Below are 20,398 nucleotides of genomic sequence, written 5' to 3' on the forward strand. Positions count from 1 at the left end.
TGAAGACCCTTACTGTTAAAATCTTGTAGAACAAATTTTGAACTTAATGAACAACCCTTCCATGGCATATGTCTTTTTTTTAATTTTTATTCCTGCACATTTGATTTATGGGGTTACATAGGTGCAAAAAATCGATTTTTCTATTGACTTGTTAAATTCTACAACACTTCTGGATTGTGCTAAATTTTCAAGTAGATCCGAGTAATAGTTTCGCAGATACAGCCTTGTGAACTTGTGCGCTGGAAGCTAGCTAGGCTAAGTGCCCCGTCTTTAAACGCGTTTTTCTCGAAACTGTGTGAAGGAAGTCGGTTGGCAAGACTTCTCGAGAACTACTCAACCGATCTGCACGAAATTTTACACAGGTCTTTGAGATACAATTCTTAAAGACTTGGACGAAGGAATTTTTTAATAATATTTCAAAATATTTAAATAACTAGTATAATTATAGTAAACTAAAAAATATTGATTTGTTTATCTCATCAGCAAATAAAACAACATTATTTATAACTAATTAATTAATTTATTTATAATTTTATTGTTATTGATGACACTATGCACTATCTACGCAACTAATGCAAATTTTAATACATAAGAGTATATAACTTCTTTTTTTTTTGTAATTTTCTACCACTTATCGGACCGAAAATAGCACTTTATATGCTCCAAAAAATCAATATTGAATTTTGAAATATTTTTGTATGTGTATATGTATACATTTCAATAATTTTAATTTATTTTCATGCGCTTATGCCGACATATGGATGCGCGTTATTGTCATAAATCGATCTTATGCTATTAAGTATTTACAAGTTCTTAATACGAACACTCAAGATTTTAGTTTGCGAAATAACAATTGTGAATTACACGTAATATTTGAATATTTAATTAATATTTCTTAATTTTTTTTTGTAACTGTTGTTGTAAATCTGTATGTATTTGGCAAAATTTATTGCAAAACGAGCTTTTGGTATTGAAATCGTTGCTATTTGCTTACTTTGTAACGGTTAAATTTGAACTGTACGGTTGAAAGTTTTACATATTTATGTAACTATTTTAACATAGCATAAATTTTGAATATAATTGTTGCACTATATTACAATTTTTTGTTTTATAAGTTATTATTTTTTTATAAATTAACATTTTTTCATAAATTATTATAATTTTTTATAATTAAAATTTTTTTTATTTAATTTATGATTTTTTTATATTTTATATTAAAATTGCTTAAAAATATGTATATTTTTGAAAACAGCGCATATTTTTGGCGAGTTATTTTTGTTTCTGCTTTTTTTTATTTTTTTTGTAAATACTTGAACTGCTTTTGCTGCTCTGCTACATACAGTCACTTATACATACAAAGTAAATGCTGATACTAAAGAGTACGTCAGATAGAATAAACTGTTATGTTTGCGCTATTACAATTATTTTTCCATTAAACTACGGAGTTCAAAAATTCCAACATTTGAGTATAATAAACTGGCGCTCTATTTTTGTTTTTGTATTTATTTAACAATTATTCGACTTTCGTCAATATGTAACAGTGTCCAACAACTAAGCAAACATATAACTGTACTACAAAATTGCGGCTTTTTGCTTGCTATATGCTGAGCATTTGCAGTATTTAATTATTAAATTAATTTATTTTCTATACTTTCATTAATTACTTTTAATTTAATTAATTAATTAATATTTCAATTCAAAATAGTAATTTCAATATTTTAATTAATTCACGTTAATTAAATTTAATTATTTTGTAATTAATTTTTTAATTAATTACTTTTAATTAAAGTTTAATTAATTATTTTTAATTAAATTTAAATTTTAATTAAATTTTAATTAATTTTTCAATTAATTACTTTTAATTAAATTAATGAACTAATATTTTTTAAATATAATTTTATTTTTAGAAAATAAAATATTACGGAAAATTTTTAAATAATTTTTAGAAAAAAATTTTGAACTGTCTTTTATTTACAATTTTCATATATTTAAAATAACCAATTTTTTGTAAAAACTTTGTTGTGTCACTTTGTTCTTACCGCGATTTGGCACATGCACATGTGCATTTGATGCATTAATTTGTTTATGCAAAAAATCGTATTATTTATTTTTAATACATATTTATAAATAAATTCGCTGTACTTGTACTTTGGAAGCACAAATGTTTAGAATTTGTATTGACACAGGCAAAAAAACGTTGTTTGGCCACGTCGCGTTGACGCCGCTGCTTTGCACATACACGCTGCACACACGCACACGTCTCCACATAGCGTTGCTACAACGCGCCTCACATTATGCTACAAATGTTCGTCTAACGGTGTGTGTCGTGCGCCGGTTTCGGCTTTGGTTTTATACGGGGAGGGGTAGGCAAGGTTCGTCTTCATTCTTTCGTTTCATGCCCATTCGCACCAAGTTCGAGGAGCTCATGGGGTTCGGCGTTCAACTAGAAGATTTTTTATTAAAAGAATATTTTTTTAATTAAAATTTTTTAATTTTTTTTAAATAAATTTTTTTTAATTATGATTTTTATTTTTTTTTCTAATTTTTTTTTAATTATAATTTTTAATTTTTTTTCTTAATTTTAATTTTTTTTGTTGTAATATTAATAAATTACTATTTAGCTTACCCGATCGACGCTTTGCAAATCATTTCTCGATAGATGATTAACCAAAATGGTGCCCAAGGCGTCACACATGACATTGATGGTGGTACGGAAGCGATCCCTATGTAAAGATATTAAAAATAAACAAAAGTGAGCAGTGGACAGATTTATAACCTTTTAAAATATCCAACTCGAAGGATTACAGTTAAAAATTATTTCAAAGATTCCCTCTTCGCTACTATAGTAAACTATTATAAAGATGCTGATTGGTATTCCTGAAACCTTCATCTCTTGGTTGGTTGAAAATGGGAGGCGGGTAAACACCAGACAGCACTTAGGCAATCATTAGGCTCCCAGATGATAACCAAATTAAGCCTAATCCAGCAACTCAGTGGATTTGGTAAAACATCATATTTTTTCCACCCAACCTGCCTGTTGGGAGCCCTGGATGTGTCCCGTCTCATCCGGCTGGAGACTGAGCATTCGCATAGGTAATGTTCCAGCGTCTTATCATTCTCCGTGCCTATTCTGCGCTTGACTGAATCCATTTTTCTTATTATTTCGAAAAAGGGATCTTAAGGGTAGATGCCCTGTGTTGACCCCTACAATGTTACTAAGGTCTCTTTTGACTAAAAGAACGAGCTCTTTGGCCTGTCCACCATCAACACTACATCAAAGTAAATTTGTATTGTTCTCTGTGTTGCTTGTTTTCCCAGACCTGAGGTGTTCTTCTAGGCACCATTGCTTCAAACAAGCCTCTGCTCTGCAATGACTCCTACAATGTTACTAAGCTCCCTTTTGACTAGAAGAACGAGCCTTTTGGCCTATCCTCCATCAACACTACACCAAAGTAACTTTGTTTGTGCCCAGTATTTCTTGTGTTCCAAGACCTGAGGTTTTCCTTTCCATTCTTCATACATTGTCCATTGCTTCACACAACCCTTGAAGGAACTGAATGGCTGAGGAGAATTGTTTCTCCAGCTGCCCTCTATATGACCGGGTACCCACATAATATTAATCTACTAGGAATCTAGATATTTATTGCTTGCATAAATTAATATTTGTGATACGGTTAGCCTTAATTGCTGCTTAGCTATCCACATAAGGTTTAAGAACTTGGAGGTTTGAGCAGTTAGCCAAGTGGGCATGGAACTTTCTTTTATGCCCAGAATTTGAGTGTGAAAGACTGAATTCTATGTTAGTCATTTAGTTTGAATTTACCTTCTGTGTATGAACTACAGCAGAAGAAGCCTGCCATTTCACCCTTTCACTCTTTGAGCCGTCGGTGAATATGTAGATTTCGCCGTTGGAACTGTCGACCACAGACCCATTATTTTGTCTCTTAATGTGGTTCCATATTAATTTTTGGGTTTTAAATTAGATTCTGCCGATAAACCATTTATGCAGTTTACACCCTTCTTCCGAGAATAATTCTATATTATTTCTCGAGGTTTAGGTTTGGCATTAACTACCTTATATAACATTAGATTACGCTTTACATTTATTTCCCCTAACCTCAGCGTTTAGCTTGTAGGAACCTCAGACTTGGAATATTTTAATCAAATTTCAAGGTTTTGGAATGGACCAAGCTATGAAAATTGTTTAAGAAATCCTAGGGATAAATCTCCAATCAAATTTGTGAGCAGGTAATCATCGGATTGTATGAGTTTCTTTCAAAAAGTATTTGTCAGACCAGAAATTAATCTAAAGCCTTTACTGAACTTACATTTAAACCTATAAAGTCTGGTTAATATATGTTTACTTTAGGAATCGAAGCTTTATTGCTCAGCCTCACCATATAACGTTACTTCTTCCCACCACTGCCCGTTTATATAAAAGAAGAACTGAGTTATAAAAATGATAACTTACAGCAACCAATCGACAGCTATAATCAGCGAGACATCCTTCGGTTCCAGTCCCACAGTATCCAACACCATCACCATAGTTACAAGACCGGCTTGCGGTATGCCAGCGGCACCTATCGACGCGGCCGTGGCCGTAATACTGACCGCAACAATATTGCCAAAGGAATAGCTCATCTCACGGTATTGGGCAATGAAAAGTGCAGCCACGGCCTCATACAATGCCGTACCATCCATATTGATTGTAGCGCCGACCGGAATGACAAAACGTGTAACACGCGGATCGATACCAATACCGTCAAGACATTTAATGGTAAGTGGCATGGTGGCCGAACTGGAGCCCGTACCAAAAGCAGTGGCTAAGACTTGACTCAATTTGGCAATGTAACGGTAAGGTAGTGTGCCCGTGCCCAAGAAGAATATCACAGCAATGGTACCTATAAACGGTTTATAGATTTAGTATAATTGAAACCGAACGACATACAATTTTAACTCACCGAAGCCGTGCAGGAACAAACCCAACATTACCGTTATAAAGTACCAACCCAAAGATTGTATAGTGGCTGCTATCGAGTCCATTTCAATGATTTTGGCAGCTATAAGGAAACCCACACCGAGCGGTGAAATCCTGTTATGACAAAGTGAAAATCAGACATGTTCTTACTGACAATGGAAATTTCTTTCTTTAACGAAACTTTCATCTAACTTCTTGCCAAACTTACCAAATGACCCAGGATGTTATAGTCATCATAGCTTCACTTAGTGAGGTGAAAAAGTCTTGTAGCAATTGACCCTTTTCACGCATGCGACCGATTGTTGTGCCCAAAATTACACTAAACATAACCAAGCCAAGTACGTTGGAGCCCTCACGTTGTGCTGATTTAAAGTCCCACTCCTCCATGGGTACTGTAAAGAAATGTACGATTTTGAGTCTCATACATACATACTTTTGATAACCGATCACTTACCTGGTGGACTTATACTCGTGTTTTCGAAAATTTCCGTGCGATACTGGAAAATAAAATCTGGGTTGAAATATTATAGACAACGTTTTTTATATTCATATGTAAATTAGTTTCTGTTTGGAAGCTGTTTGTTTATGAATAGACTCAAAATATTGTGGTTAATATTTCGGACAATGCTACTTGTAGAAAATTCTTTAGCAAAACAATACGAGTAGAAGACGAGAAAAAAACATTTGACAACTTCGCCGAGAATACTGCACTCATCAAATGCATCATTACTGATGACGGGGCTGGATGGACTGATAGATTGATAAATATGTCGCTGAAACTGTCTAAAAATCGAATGGCATTCCAAAAAGTAGTCGAAACCGAAAAAACCGCGTCAAAGTCAAACAAACATCAAGGGTATGTTCATATTGTTGTAAGCGGTACCTAATCCCTGTTACGAAGGTAAGGTTTAGATAAGTTGTCATCGAGGTCATGCAACGGTAGGTACAGAAAACGTGCTGTTTCGAAGGGGTTGGACCATAGGGAGATGGTGACGATAGGATTAGCAGGGCATGCAAAGAGGTGGTTAGTGTCATGCGGGAACTCGTTGCACACTGGACTTATGTTTAATATATCAGGGTTGATTCTGGATAAGTGGGAGTTTAGCCTGCTACAGCGTCCAGAAGCTGTGCAAGGGTCACTCTAGATTCTCGCGGCAACTCGATCTTTTCATCGGCAATAGGTGGTGGCTTGACTCCAAGAACGCAATTTATTAAGAGGTAGTCGGTGAAGATGTTAATGGCTCCACTGTGAATGATGGTCAGTGCATATCTGAAGTTAGTTACGTTCGAAGTCTAGACGGCATATTATTTTATGTCGTCGACGTAGATGAGGAAAGACCTCTTGATCCTCCTAGGAGGCGATTCCGCTCCAAGCAGGTGACTGAATGGATGATTTCTGTGAAAGCACCCAAGCAGAAACGGCTTGGAAAGGAGTTTATTATGCTCTTTAACTGGGTGGTTTGCCTCACTGTGTAATGGGATGGGAGATATTAAGAGGCATCCTGTTATAGTCCGGAGTTCTAACAAGTCTGTAACTTCTTCGTCTGCATTTTACTGCATCCAGGCGACCATATATGCAGTAGTAGTGCCGGCCGATTGCCTTGTGTGTTGCCAACAACGTTTCTTTGTCTTTTCCTCATATGCTGCTGGCTAGCGACTTGAGGATTTTGTTGCGGCTGTGTACCTTGGCAACAATTACGGTCGTGTGAGGAGTGAAGGATCACAGGCTGTTAAATGTCACATCTAAAGCCTTAGGGTTATTGACAGTCGGAATTTTAACGTCATCGACTGCAATATTAATGTCAAGCCTGTGCTCCTTCGTCCAGTTAGTAAATATGGTCGCTGTGGATTTATTGAGGGAGAGTGCTAGGTTCCGTGCAGCGAGGAAGTGAGAAAGGTTCAAGGTTTGAGTACATGCCACCGGGTATGCACATCGTTTTCTTTTGGTTACTGTGGTGCAGTTCACCATAAATTCGTTCCAAAGCATCAAACGGTCAATAAGGGATATTGCGTGGTCGTTTTAAGGCAATTAGGTAAGTCAATACTTCGTAAACGATCCGATTTTTGGGCAGAAAATTCATCGATTTTTCAACAAGGTAAGCATTACTGCTTGATTGTAACTGACTTTTTAGCCAAAATTGGATTAAGCATTAGCATGCTCAGGAGCCTAACTGAAAGGCAATGGTGATATACATATATAAAATAAGAGGTTTGATAATTATAACTATATTCGAATGATGAACTTGCTAGTTGAAATGATATAATACTTAATGGGGTCCCATATTCGGCACTGAGATTAAAGAACACTAACGTTTTACGTCATAGAGAAGAAAGGATCCTCTGTTATATTTGGAGAAGTTAGTTAATTTGAAAGAATGCTCAGTATTTTGTTCAAAATTAAAATTAAATTCGCAACATAAATAGTTTTCAGACCACACCATTTTGCATATGCTATGATGCGGCAACATACTAATCTCGAGTATATCCGTTTCGGAAATAGTAATTGAGATGAGATGCCTACAAAGCACAAACCAATTACAGTACTGTATTCAGAGCTGCTCATGCGCCAGCTGGATATCATGCTGATTAAGTAATTCAATTTGTACTCGTAATACGATATGAACAGATAAGCAGCGCCGCAGGCAGCATACTAAGCGCTAGCAACTCATAGGGTGAATAATGTAAATGGGACCACAATACATGATGAGATCAAATGCAAATGTGAAAGGGTGAGTAGAAACTTGTTTTTGTAGATATGTATGAAATATTTGCATAATGGCGAATTTTTTTGTCTTCTGTGGACAGAAATAGTAAGGTATAGTGAAGCTTTGTGTAAAAATTAAAGAATGGAAGAAAGTAATATTCGAAAAATAAAATGGTGATTCGGAGAAATCGTTAAATCACAGTAATCTCAAAATACTCATATTTCTCTACAATTTTTTATGCCCTAAAGGAAGTATTTTTAGTTTGCTCTGATGCCTGAAACTGAAGCGCGTCATCTCGGTGACAATTGGTTACAACAAGACGGCGCCAATTCCACTTCGGTTAGCAGATAATTTCATGTTTTGGGCCGGTCGATTGGCCGCCAAGATCGTGTGATATTACACCATTAGATTTTTTTCTGTGAGGATATGTAAAGTCTAAAGTCTTTGCGGAAAATACCTTCGATCACTTTGATTCAAGTCCTCCGAGCAAAACATCACGCGTGTCATTCGCCAGTTACCAGTCGAAATACTCGAACGAGTGATCAAAAATGGGACTCAAGAGATGAGCTTCTGAGACGGTGCCGCGGCCAACATTTGAAAGAGATAATCTTCAAAAAATAAATGTCAAAGAATATTCTATCAACTGATAATACACATTCTCCATTAAATTTGAAGTTTCTGTATTTTTTCTTTAAAAAAGTAGGGAGCCTCGAAATGGATGACCCTTTAACACCCAGAAGGAAAAATCGGACATCCTATGATCTACTTCAATATACATACATACATACATATATGTATAAATGAGACTTGAAGGTTATTTGTATCAAACTATTTACAATTTGCTCTTCAAAACTGGTTATATCTATCTACGGATCTATTCGTAATCATTAATTTCATAACTGATTATCTCATCGAAATAGGTTACCCTGATTATCTCTAAGAAGTATAAAGCACTTGAAATTTGTTTGTGCTTAAGTTATAGTACAGTTTGAGTACCATTACGTACAATTACAAAATCTAAAAGTTATCTCAGCATTTCACAAGTGAAGGCGATCGCTAGACAATACTTAGCTTTGGCAATATAGTATAGCACTCGAGAGCTTACACTCAAATTAGGTAAGTACTTGTATTATTCCATATACATAATCGTAATTTTTTTTCAAAATTCTTGCTAAGCAATTCCAATTTAATTTACATATATTATTTGTGCGTGTTTGGTATTTTATTTTTCAAATTTCAACATTCTTCCACTAACTATCAACTTCGGTTAAATTAAGCATGCGGTCGTAAATTGGATAATTTGTAAATAAATTGATAGCAGTGCAGATTCGCCTTTCGCATGTGCATTACTATATTTACCGTTATTTGTGTACCACTAGCGCGTTTTATTTGTAGGCATTTGTAATATACATATGTACATATGTAGCTGAGTTGATGGGGGCAGAAATATACACGAGTTACATAGTTATGCTTGTGGCACATACTTTTATCGCATAGTGTGTAATATGACAGAGTATTGCTAATTAACTGTTATTTCCTGATTACAATGTATTTTTCGTACATATAATAGCATAATCGTTTTCTAACACCCATAATTGCTCGATTCTACCATATTATCAGTAACAAGCAACGTAGGGCTAAGTTCGGGTGCAATCGACCATTTTTTATACTTTTGAAACTTGCAGGAATCAAAGCCAGGGAAATGCCTTAAGGTAGAAAACGTCAAAGAGGATAGGAATGCTAGCAATTTTATATACATATACTATATATAACTCATCCATTAACCAACATATTTGGCATAAGATTTGTTAGAAGAACGAAAATCTTTATAAATAGTATATGAAAGTTGCTTTGGTATCTACCCGATTTTATCCACTAACTATTATTATGCCACATACTAAAATTTTTTTATATATTTTATGCACAAAGCCACACTGTTATGGCAACATGAACGCGTCACGCCAAGCTACTACTGGGAGGGTACAACCTTGCAAGGTTTAAAGATATTATCAACCTCCTCCGGGCCAATTCCGCCTCCTTGTCGCGCTCTATACAGGGCACTGCAGGTTCAGGAAGCACTTGTCTAACATGGCTATAGTCTCTAGTGCAAATTGCCGGTTTTGCAACATGGAACAGAAAACTCCAGAACACTTGATTATAGGTTGGCCAGCAATTTGTAGAAGCAGTCTCAAGGTCCTAGGTTCCATCTACGTGGAAAGGGATCATCATAGCCACGCTCCTGGAATTGTTCAGAGTGCGAGATCTTTGTGACCATATGTGCTATAGGAGAAGGCACAATAGGCTGTTATGAGTAAATACCCTCCGTAATTTTCATTGAGAAAACTCACATATTAGCCGATATATGCAGTATAACGTCACCAGGAAGTTCAAAAATCTTCATATTAGATATGTGGGCTCAGGGAAGTATCAACCAATTCAACCCATTTTTGACACACAGATATACTACTATCATCAAAAGATTTTCTCTGAATTTCAATTATATATCTCACACATTGACCGATATTTTCTGTGAAAAGTAGATACTGGGTTCCACATATTCGTTACCTAGGGCCTTAATTGGTTGGTTTAGGTTGAATTTGGGTAATATTTGATCAAATGCTAGCATACTTTAAGGGGGTATTCTACTCTAGAATTTTGAAAAATTCGATTTTTTTTCATATATTTAAAGTTTAGACCCTTAAGAACATATCCTCCAAAGGATTTTTAAAAATTAAAATTATTTTAAAAGCTACAGTTACTTTAGTGACGCAGTACCTAGCCCGGTTCGGCCGTATCGAATTTTTTAAACGCGTTTTTCTCGAAACTACTTTTTTTTATTTTTTTTCAGACCACCAGGAGACGGTACAATCATTATCTCTCAAATTAGGATGCGCCATTTTAAGATTCAATACACATAAAAAATGGATGTCTCTTTTTTTACGACACCCATTTATGCACAATGACTTAAAGGGATGATTAGTGCAAAAATATATTAATAATTCTTCATTTGTGTACTTGAAAGTGAAAGAATCAAAATTGTGATATATGGGAAGTAGGCGTGGTTGGTCGTGCCCATTTATGCACAAGATATGTGAATTTACATAAATTAAAAAGCGTTTCCCAGTGCCACACCCATCGTCGAATTATGACCACGGCTACTTTGAAACGTTCTCATACCATCTCGGCGGTAAAATTTAATGTCTCCGGCGTATTGGCTTGTTGCGCTTTTAGTAGTTTTTAACAATACCGTTATATGGAAATGTAGCAGGATTATCTTCCGATTTCATCCATTTTCACACCGTCGCTAGGAGTTACATATTATAATATTTGAGCTGGGCAAGTTTGGTTGTTGTAGCTTTAGTGGCTTAGGAGATATTAAATACATTATTAGAGAGCGGGGCCACGCCCACTTTTTATAAATTTTTTACCCACAGGTGCCCCTTGCTATTGCGATCTTCTGTATCACATGTCACTTTTATATCTTAATTTATTGCTTAGTTATGGCACTTTATACATTTTCGGTTAATGCCGTTTTGTGGGCGTAGCAGTGGTTTGATTACGCACATCTAGGAACTCATAATTTTTTTTACAGAGGAATGCGCATACTAAGTTTAATTAAGATATCTCAATTTTCACTCAAGTTACAGCTTGCACGGACGGGCGGACAGACAGACAGTCACCCGGATTTCAACTCGTTCTTTTATCCCAATCATATATATATATATATATATGACCCTATATATATCTCGTTTAGTCTTAGGTGATACATACAACTATTAGGTGAAAAAAACTATTATACCCTGTAGCAACATATTGCAAGTGTATAAAAATATACCATATCACATACCTGAAACATTGTCGATTGAATGATATTATCCGTAAACATATTTCTGTAAAAAATTAAGATTAATCAAAAAATACTCTCACGCTTCTTATCACCACTTACCTCACTAAATCCATAAGCGTATCGGGGGTTAGGACTTTCGATGCTTTATCCACAGATTCAGTGCGCACTTCCACGATTTTTGCACCCTGTCCAGGTCGTATTGTTGTTACCAGACAAATGCCCAAAACGACGGCAGATATTGTTGTGAGAAAATAATAAGCGTTAGCGCTGTAAAAAATAGATTTTAAAGCATATGAAAATTGTATAGGCGTACACATGCATTTCGTTCTCACTCACCGTATAGCAATCTTCCCCGACATACTCAGATCGAGTCCACCAATGGCACTCGTTATGGATGAAACCAATAATGGTACAATTAAACATTTCAGCATGCTAAAAATATGGTAGAACATTTGTTTTATCTTTGTATTGTTTATATTTTAATAGAAAAAGTAGTGATTACATAGAAGTCTAAGAAAATCTATGGATAATCTGTTATAACGGGTTTTCAATAGGGACGCTACAAAAGTAAACCGATAGTGACAGCAAACGACGCTATATTTTTTCCTATTCTTTTGACATTTTTCTTCAGTAAGGTTTGCCTTTTCATCATAGAAAGATATACGATCCAACAACGAGACGAAATTATTAAAATTTACTGCCGAAATTCGGAGTCGGTGGCCTCACCTTTAAGAGAGTTATTATGGATAAAGACTAAGGTTTTGGCTCTTACAAATTTGGTACTGAAACCCTAATTTGTATTGAGAACAAAGTTGATTGATGAAATGGAAAATTTAGATTTCCAAAAGGTTTCTTCAGTTTCTCATTTCTCTGATCTCTATAGCATAAGCTTTTCCGCTGTAGAAAACATTTTATATGAGAATACCTAATTAGATTATAGAAGCCTTTTATATACGAAAATATCAGCTGGATCAAGTTTTTGTAGTAAATCTCAGAACGATCATTCCTTCTGTTGAGCGTTGTTGTTGAGCTCAAGTTTAAACCGTTACAGGCATTTGGTTTTATTGATTTAAATCTAACTAAAAAAAGCTTTGAGGACGAAATTCTAAGTATATTGTATCTATACATCTTGGAGTTATTTTCCTTCAATAGACCGGTCAGCTGAACAACCACAGAAGATCTAAACAGGGTTAGATCTCTCACCGTCAACAACTTAGCTTACCATTCTCATGGGAACTAGGTACCCGCAAGAACAACAACAACAACATCCACAGAGGTTTTTGTATACCAAGAAGTCTTAGAAAATATCGACGTCTAGTTTTGGATAATTTTCATGTATTGGATAGAGTTTTGTTAACAGTAGTAAATCTTAAAGGATTTCTTCTGCTAATTGTTAATATTAATCGATTGATCGTAATAACCAAGCCTTATCTTGAAGTTGAAATACTGTTATATATTCCTTCTTGTTATTTTCTTTCAATATCTCAATAGTTGGATTATTAGGACCACTCGAAGTATTTTATGTGTTGGAAAGCGTGTATCATACACTAAACCTTATAAGCAGGGGGGAATATAGATTCGTGGCACGTTTTTAAGTGGGAGAACTTCAGATGTGGATTTATTAAATTCTAAAATGAAATTAGCTGACTTTGGACAAGTACCTGGTAATTAGATTGTTAACATGTAAAATGGACTTAAGGCCCAAAAATAATATATAAAAATTACCGTGATTAGCTGAGTCTATTTCGTCAGGTCTGTCTGCATATACGCGAACAAGTCACTAAGCATGGTTTTTGAGATATTGGTTTGAAAATTTGTATACATACAATCGCCATTATCGGACGACTATAGGTTATAGGTGTCATACAAAATAATCGATCAAAATCCAGACCTTGCTTGGAAAACTTTTTTGTTGGACTATTGCTCAAAGCAAAAAGGCAGGCTACAAAAGAAGCTCTATGTTTGGATACCACATGAATTTTCTGTGCAAAATTTAATGGACCAAATCAACATCTGCGATTCTTTGCAGAAACGAAATGAAATCGAACCATTTCTAAGCGAATGGTAACAGGAGACGAAAATTGGGTAAAATACGACAATAATGTGCGAGAAATATCATGGGCCAAGAGTGGTGAAGCTTGGAGTGTTTGGTGGGATTGGAAAGGAATTATCCACTATGAGCTGCTCCAGAGTGGTCGAACGATTGATTCTACATCTTACTGTCAACAACTGATAAGATTGAAGCAAGCAATTGAAAAAGACGCCCAGAACTGATCAACAGAAAGGACTTCGTCTTTCATCAGAACAACGCTAGACTACAGGCATCTTTGGTAACTCGGCAAAAATTGAGAGAGCTTGGCTGGGAAGTTTTGATGCATCCACCATATGGCCCTGACCGTGCACCATCGGACTACCTTTTGTTTCGGTCAATGCAGAACTCCCTTAATGGAGTAAAATTGGCTTCAAGAGAAGCCTGTGAAAATTACTTGTCGCAGCTTTTTGGCGAGAAAACAGAAAAGTTTTAGACTGATGAAATAATTCTCTAGCGAAAAAATGGTAAAAAATGGTCGACTAAAATGGTACATATTAGTTTCTTTATTTATTATTATAAATGTAAAAAAAAAATAAGTTAAAATTTGATGAGAAATATGAAAAGACTTTTTCGGCTACCCAATATTATGCATACTTACCGCAAGAAAAGTTCACCGGGAAAGGATATGTACATAATCTCACGCTTCGTCCACTCGCCTGTGCTGTTCTTGATGATGAAACCCACAAAACCGCCAAGGAACACACCAGTTACTGTGAGCATGGTAAGCGAGTTCTCTCGCATGAATGCTTTGAACTTCGAATCCTCCTTCGGTCGCGTCATTTTGTATGGATTCTTCTGTTTATTTGTGACTTTTATAAGTAAAACGTATTACAAGGAAGTGAAATTTGGCAGAACCGCGTTGCTTTTTCGACTAGAAGCTGCTTATCAGCTGTGCGCAAGGATCAAAAGCACACACACATGTACGCGCGCACATGCACACAAACACAAAATGTTATGAACACCTTCGATGTGCAATTGTAAACTGTAGGTAAAAAATACAAAAATTTTCTTATAAGAAATGTTTATAAATTTTTCAAAAATATTTTTTAAAATTTTGAAAGTATTTTCTTAAACATTTTTTTTTTAATATTTTTCAATTTGTTTATTTATTTGTATATAAAATTCTTTAAAAATATTTCATTCACAAAAATTGCATTTATTATCCTTAAGGCTCTGCCTCAAGCACCACATTAAACGCACTCACATATTCAACACAAAGGAACATTGGTGCGCCGTTACACAAAATACTATTTCGTTTACCTCACCGAATGGCTGACCGAACGCGACTATAATCGCACGCAGTAAATTTTCCACTTATGCAAAGTGGTCGTTTGTCAGCAGCTCGTTGGCATGTTGGATTGTTGGCTGTAGCTTTAGTGACGATTGACCGTTGTTTTTTGTCGTCAATTAACCGTTCTAAACATTCGTGTGATCGCATTCACCCAATACACACACAGATTTTGCACCCTTGTTATACCAATGTAGAATTTATATACTCTACTCGCTATACAGTCGTATGACTTGGGCGCGCCGTCAAGTTATGTGCGATCGCTTTGCGAATGTGTGTTAATCGGTTAAATGGGGACACGAGCAGGTGTCAGCGATCGCGCTTTTGATCATCGGAAGTATCACACGACATACACTTAGAAGCACATACATATAAGCTTACAGTGAATTGCATATTTCGACACTTTTAATTGTGTACGTCCATTGTGTTTCAGAATTATTGTGTGAAAAGTAACCCCTAGCAGCTTTTTTTAAACCGGATGAAGATGACGACTTTATAGTAAATACGAATGAGAAAAAATATACACACACAGTAAAATAAAAATATTCAAAGGGTAGGCATATCAGTATGTCCACGAGAGCATTATATCGAATCAGTGAAAAAAGTGGTTAACAATATTTAAAATATACCATATAACTACGCTCATCTGTATATAAATTGTCAGCTCAACATTATAGCATGAAAAATTACATTTTATTCGCAAGAGGGAGTCTATTATAGAGGCTTGAATAAAATCCTGTTCTTTATAACTACTATATTGAAAACTTGAGAAGCTATGAAATAATTAACTAATATTCTTTGACTCTCACTGTCCATATACAATGCAGGTGCAAACAAAATATAATATTTAATATGATTCTTTCTTAGATTGGTATAATCTTCTTTTATGTTTAAAACAAGTTTGATCTTCATATACTACTGTGATCAAATTGAAAGGTGAATATTTAATTTGTACTTCGTGTGTTTTTTAATTGGTAAATCTTTTTTTTCTGTAAGTTGGTAGTACTGTTAGTGAAATCCATGCTAAATTTCTTGTCAAAATATTCATTAGTATTTGAGATACGCGTCGTTTTGTGAGGCTCTAAAAGTGAACTCTTCGATTTTTACTATGTATGAATTTATTGAACAAAGAAGTGTGATAATGCACCATCTCATACTGCATTGGTTATTCGTGATCATTTTGCCACATTTTCAACTAATATCGTGCCGCAAGCACCGCATACGCCTGATTTACCTTCGTGTAACTTCTGGCTATTCAGCAAATTCACATGACCACTCCGAGGACACCATTTTGACTCAATTGAGGATATAAAAGTTGAATCGAAGAAGGCTCTGATTGCCATCACGACGGAGGATTTCTCCAAGTGCTATGATGACTGGAAAATTCGTTGGCATAAGTATATTGCAGCGGGAGGGGACTACTTTGAAGGAGCTGAAATTCTCCTTTCAATTTGATCACAGTAATTGTGAGTTTAGCAACTTTTTCTTTACAACACGAAAATTTTATCGCTCGATTTTTACTTGCCTCATGCAGGTTGTCCATCCACATTGATTTGTATAGATAACTTATAAAATGTTGCTTGAAAATCATCGTGTTGGCATCGAGGAGTTAAAAAAAGATCTGCTTCGACTCAACAACGTTAATGTTTTGGGTATGAAGCGTGCCAAAGCTGGACTCGTACCGAAATACTTGAATCTTTTGCAAAACCAACGGGAAATAGAGATCGCAGAAGTAATACAGGACAACGTAACTGAGGGATCTACATTCATCCCATGCATTACTGGTGATGGCGGGTTTGTAAATATATCTTCCGTACAATTTTGCATCAGGCTTGATAAGGTTTGGTTAGTAGGTCGATCCTAAAAAGATCTCGCTTGGACAGCTTAGAGCGCCGGTTCATTTTGGTACTTATAAACCAAAAAGTCATAAGACCTTGATGATCGACAAAACGAATATTGAACGTCAATATTGAAACGATATCAGTCTCGGCTTTATCTTCCGGTTCATCGAAAGGTAAGACTACAGAGGTAGTTGAGCGTCAGGTTTGCAAATGTACAGTGGAGAAGAAAGTGTATAGAGTTACCACCACACATGTGCTTTTGACAACTAATGTTTTTAAGATTTTTAGCCTTACCGCTGAAAAAACTTTTGTGGCGTTCCAATGAAAATATCCTAAAGATACCCATAAAAAAATTCGACTGTTCTATTATTTTTTGCAACTTTGTTACCATAGACATATGTATCTCCTTATATACGGTACCCTAAAGTCAAAACACTACTTTTGTCTCCACTCTCTTTTCTGCCACATCTGATTAAATTGAGAAACAGTGACATTACTTACCCAGATTCAAGAAATTTGAAATCATTCTTACCTCTTTTTTCTTCTAATTCATAAATTTCGCACTTTAAGTATTGGAAGATAAAAACTTTGTTATAAAAGTTTGGGAGCTTAATAACAGTAACCCAAAATCATTGATTTTTCCTTGAGTTAACGAATCAATTAATGCGTAGATCCAAATGCCAGGTAATATTTGGTTAGTTCGTAGACAGAAACAAGAAACTTTTGCTTTAATATTATGATCGTCAGCTAAATAAAGGCATCGCCCGATAGCCGCGTTTGTGAATTTAATTCGTTACCAAGATCCAAATAGCAGTACAACAAAGTAAAGGAGAAAGCAAAAAAATCACATTTCACAAAAATACTTTAAAACTTTTCTATACCGTTGTTTAATAGCAACAAAACTAGCTGCTTGCTGTACGCCAAAAAGTCAAAATTCGCTGAAGGCCGAGACTTATAACAAGTGCATGGAAAGTTGATTCAAGTTGGCATGTTTGTATTGGCTCAAAAGAAGTTTTGAAAGCTATAATAAAGATTTGTATTCAAATTCAAAATGTAGCCTCTTTTGCCAGTTCGGAATTGACAATGTTATATATCTACATTTATACTTTTAGATCTTCAAAATATTACAGTGTGAGTGTACGCTTTAAAGAATACTCTGGAGATAACCAACGCACCTACAGATACATTGCTTTAATTGGGAAGCAGTGCCGTTAAAACCCAGATTCAACAAAGAAACAATTCTTACTTTCTTCTAATTCATAAATTTCGCCAGTATTCGAATATTAAGATAAAGAAAGTAAGAATTGGTCATAAAACTGTCGTGAACAACAGAAACCCATCGCTGATTTTTTGCAACGCAACAATTGATATATGTACCTGGATCCAAATCAGACAATATTTGGTGATCAACAGAAACAAAAACATTTACTTTAATATTATATAAATAAGCTAAATAAAGAAGCATGACCCTGAATATACACTTAAGTGAATTTTAATTTTAGCAAGACACGAGACGCACAAAATTGCACACACAACATAAAAAGATGCAAAAACTATACTTGTTCTAATACATAAACGCATAAATACATACATATGTACATATACTCGAATACCATATAGTGCTGTTTGTGGTCTATTTTCATGAATAAGAATAGGGGGCTTGTCTTCACAAGTGTTTGCAGCGCAACAATAAGTTAGCAGGTTATGAACTTTGTTTTTCAGCGATAAGATTTTTCAATCGAGTATGTACTTCGACAGTAGAAAATCAATATAAAAGGAGGGTAATAAATATATGATTTTCATGAAAAATAAAGTGACATACATACAAAAAAAACATAAAAAATTATGAGTTCCTAATAGGTCCTACACAGTTTTCTATTTTTTCTTATTATCAGATAGAAAAATTTATATATATATACACGCATTATAATAGAGCATTACAAAATCTAAGGAACAACATATTTTTTCTTTTTGTTAACAGCAGAAATACATAAATTGCAAAACACTAAAAAAATTAGCTAATATGTTTGCGGTTGTTTTAATATTTGGGTGAGTCGAACATCATTTCATATAATTTTCTATCTTTGCTAATAAGCCCTTTTGCTTTCGGAATAAATAACCGGATATGCATGTGGTGTACTATACTAACCTCACAGCTAGTCAATACGTCTAAGTAAGAGAGAATTCAATAATCTTAATAATAGAAAAAGTAAGTCAACACTTTCATTCAACATATTTACTAAAATAATGTTTTAATGCCATACAAACTAAACGAGTCAAATCAGGGCCAACGATACAATCTATTAAGAAATTGTTTAGTTCGGATTACTATAACATACATATAGCCGCCATACAAACGTTTTCTTCATTCATCGGTTTTAGCCGAGTTTACAGCAGCAGGCTGTTTTCTTCTTTTCATTGGGGTCTTTTTTTATGTGGCGGATTCCAAACCCAGCGCACAACCCTGGGGACGGATATTTCGTGTTCTTACCATAGCTCGCCTTCAAACGGATGTTTTTTGGCCGGAAGTCGTGAGCTGCTTGAGCCACAAGTAAAAGAGTTGTTTCTGGCCACTCCCAAGTGATGACATTCAACTCTCCTCACTTATGTACGTGAGCTTCTACACATAGCTCCATCTGTCATACAAACTGATTGATTCAAATCTAGATTTGTATGGAAAGGTGATGAGATATTTACTCCAAATTTGACATAGATTATTAACCAAGGCAATGGTACAATCTCCTAATAAATAATTCATATCGAAATAACTTTAATATATACATACAAGTATGTAGCTCCCTTACAAACTCATCAAGTCCTTGTATGGAAAACTTTTAATATGAGAAGATTTACGATATTTGACATGAATTATTACCCAAGGCAGCTCTCGAACATATAGTTTAGATCGGTCAACTATAGTATAGTATATCTGTCATACATTTTACTAATAAATTCCGGATTTTGTTTCCTTAAAATAAAATTAAATAAGCTTAATTCGAACTGCAACTTGTATGGTATACTATATATCACACAACTTGGCTAAAAAGAGTCAGCAAAATATTTTCAGTTGATCATTACGACGTCAGATATATTTAAAACGGTGGATCCAACTTTTTTTCTTTTCTTTCTTTTTTTCAATAGCCTTTTTTGACGCGTGATCTCGTGTGTCGTGTCAAGCTGTCATGTTATTTTTGTACAGTATTGTCTGGCATTTCATCATGGAAAGTTTACGCATGAACAACGTTTCCAAATCGTTCAACTTTATTACGAAACATCACGTTCTGTAAGGAATGTGTTTTGTGCGCTTCACTTAACCTATGTTCAACATAATCGGCCAACTGAGCGTACTATTCGCAACACTATCGCCCATGCTGAGACCCAACATTCATTATTGGATAATATTCGACCGTATAGACCACGTAGCCGTAGCTACGAGTGTACACAAAGACCGTGGAGATCTTAAATTGAAAGCGATTGACTTTCCCCAGCAACATCGCTTGTTCTTTGGGCTCTTGAAAAGTTCCAAGTAGATCTGCCGTTTTCGTGCCAAATTTTGTTCACCGATGGGGTCCATTTCTGGCTAAATGGAGATATAAAGAAGCAAAAGTGCGTTTGGGACAAAGAGCAACCTGAAGAGATTCAAGAGT

The 20,398-nt window shown here is 35.1% G+C and overlaps 1 protein-coding gene across 2 annotated transcripts in view; it reads right to left on the reverse strand.

The window, feature by feature from the left end:
• Positions 1-497: 497 nt before the first annotated feature.
• Positions 498-20,398, reverse strand: part of LOC126754239 (excitatory amino acid transporter 1) — a 39,725-nt gene continuing 19,824 nt past the window's right edge. The window contains exons 1-11 of one of the 2 annotated variants that reach the window (XM_050466232.1): positions 14,827-14,946; positions 14,221-14,604; positions 11,867-11,962; positions 11,630-11,797; positions 11,531-11,573; positions 5,433-5,475; positions 5,187-5,370; positions 4,962-5,092; positions 4,472-4,901; positions 2,627-2,723; positions 498-2,443 (exon numbers count right to left, since the gene is read on the reverse strand). In XM_050466232.1, the coding sequence (XP_050322189.1) occupies positions 2,381-2,443; positions 2,627-2,723; positions 4,472-4,901; positions 4,962-5,092; positions 5,187-5,370; positions 5,433-5,475; positions 11,531-11,573; positions 11,630-11,797; positions 11,867-11,962; positions 14,221-14,402 (1,437 nt within the window). In that variant the 5' untranslated portion in view covers positions 14,403-14,604; positions 14,827-14,946 and the 3' untranslated portion in view covers positions 498-2,380. Of the gene's footprint in view, positions 2,444-2,626; positions 2,724-4,471; positions 4,902-4,961; positions 5,093-5,186; positions 5,371-5,432; positions 5,476-11,530; positions 11,574-11,629; positions 11,798-11,866; positions 11,963-14,220; positions 14,605-14,826; positions 14,947-20,398 lie in introns of those variants that run through there. The other variant, XM_050466231.1, reaches the window with a different exon arrangement.

Source organism: Bactrocera neohumeralis, chromosome 3, assembly GCF_024586455.1.
Source record: "Bactrocera neohumeralis isolate Rockhampton chromosome 3, APGP_CSIRO_Bneo_wtdbg2-racon-allhic-juicebox.fasta_v2, whole genome shotgun sequence".
Lineage (NCBI taxonomy): Eukaryota > Metazoa > Arthropoda > Insecta > Diptera > Tephritidae > Bactrocera > Bactrocera neohumeralis.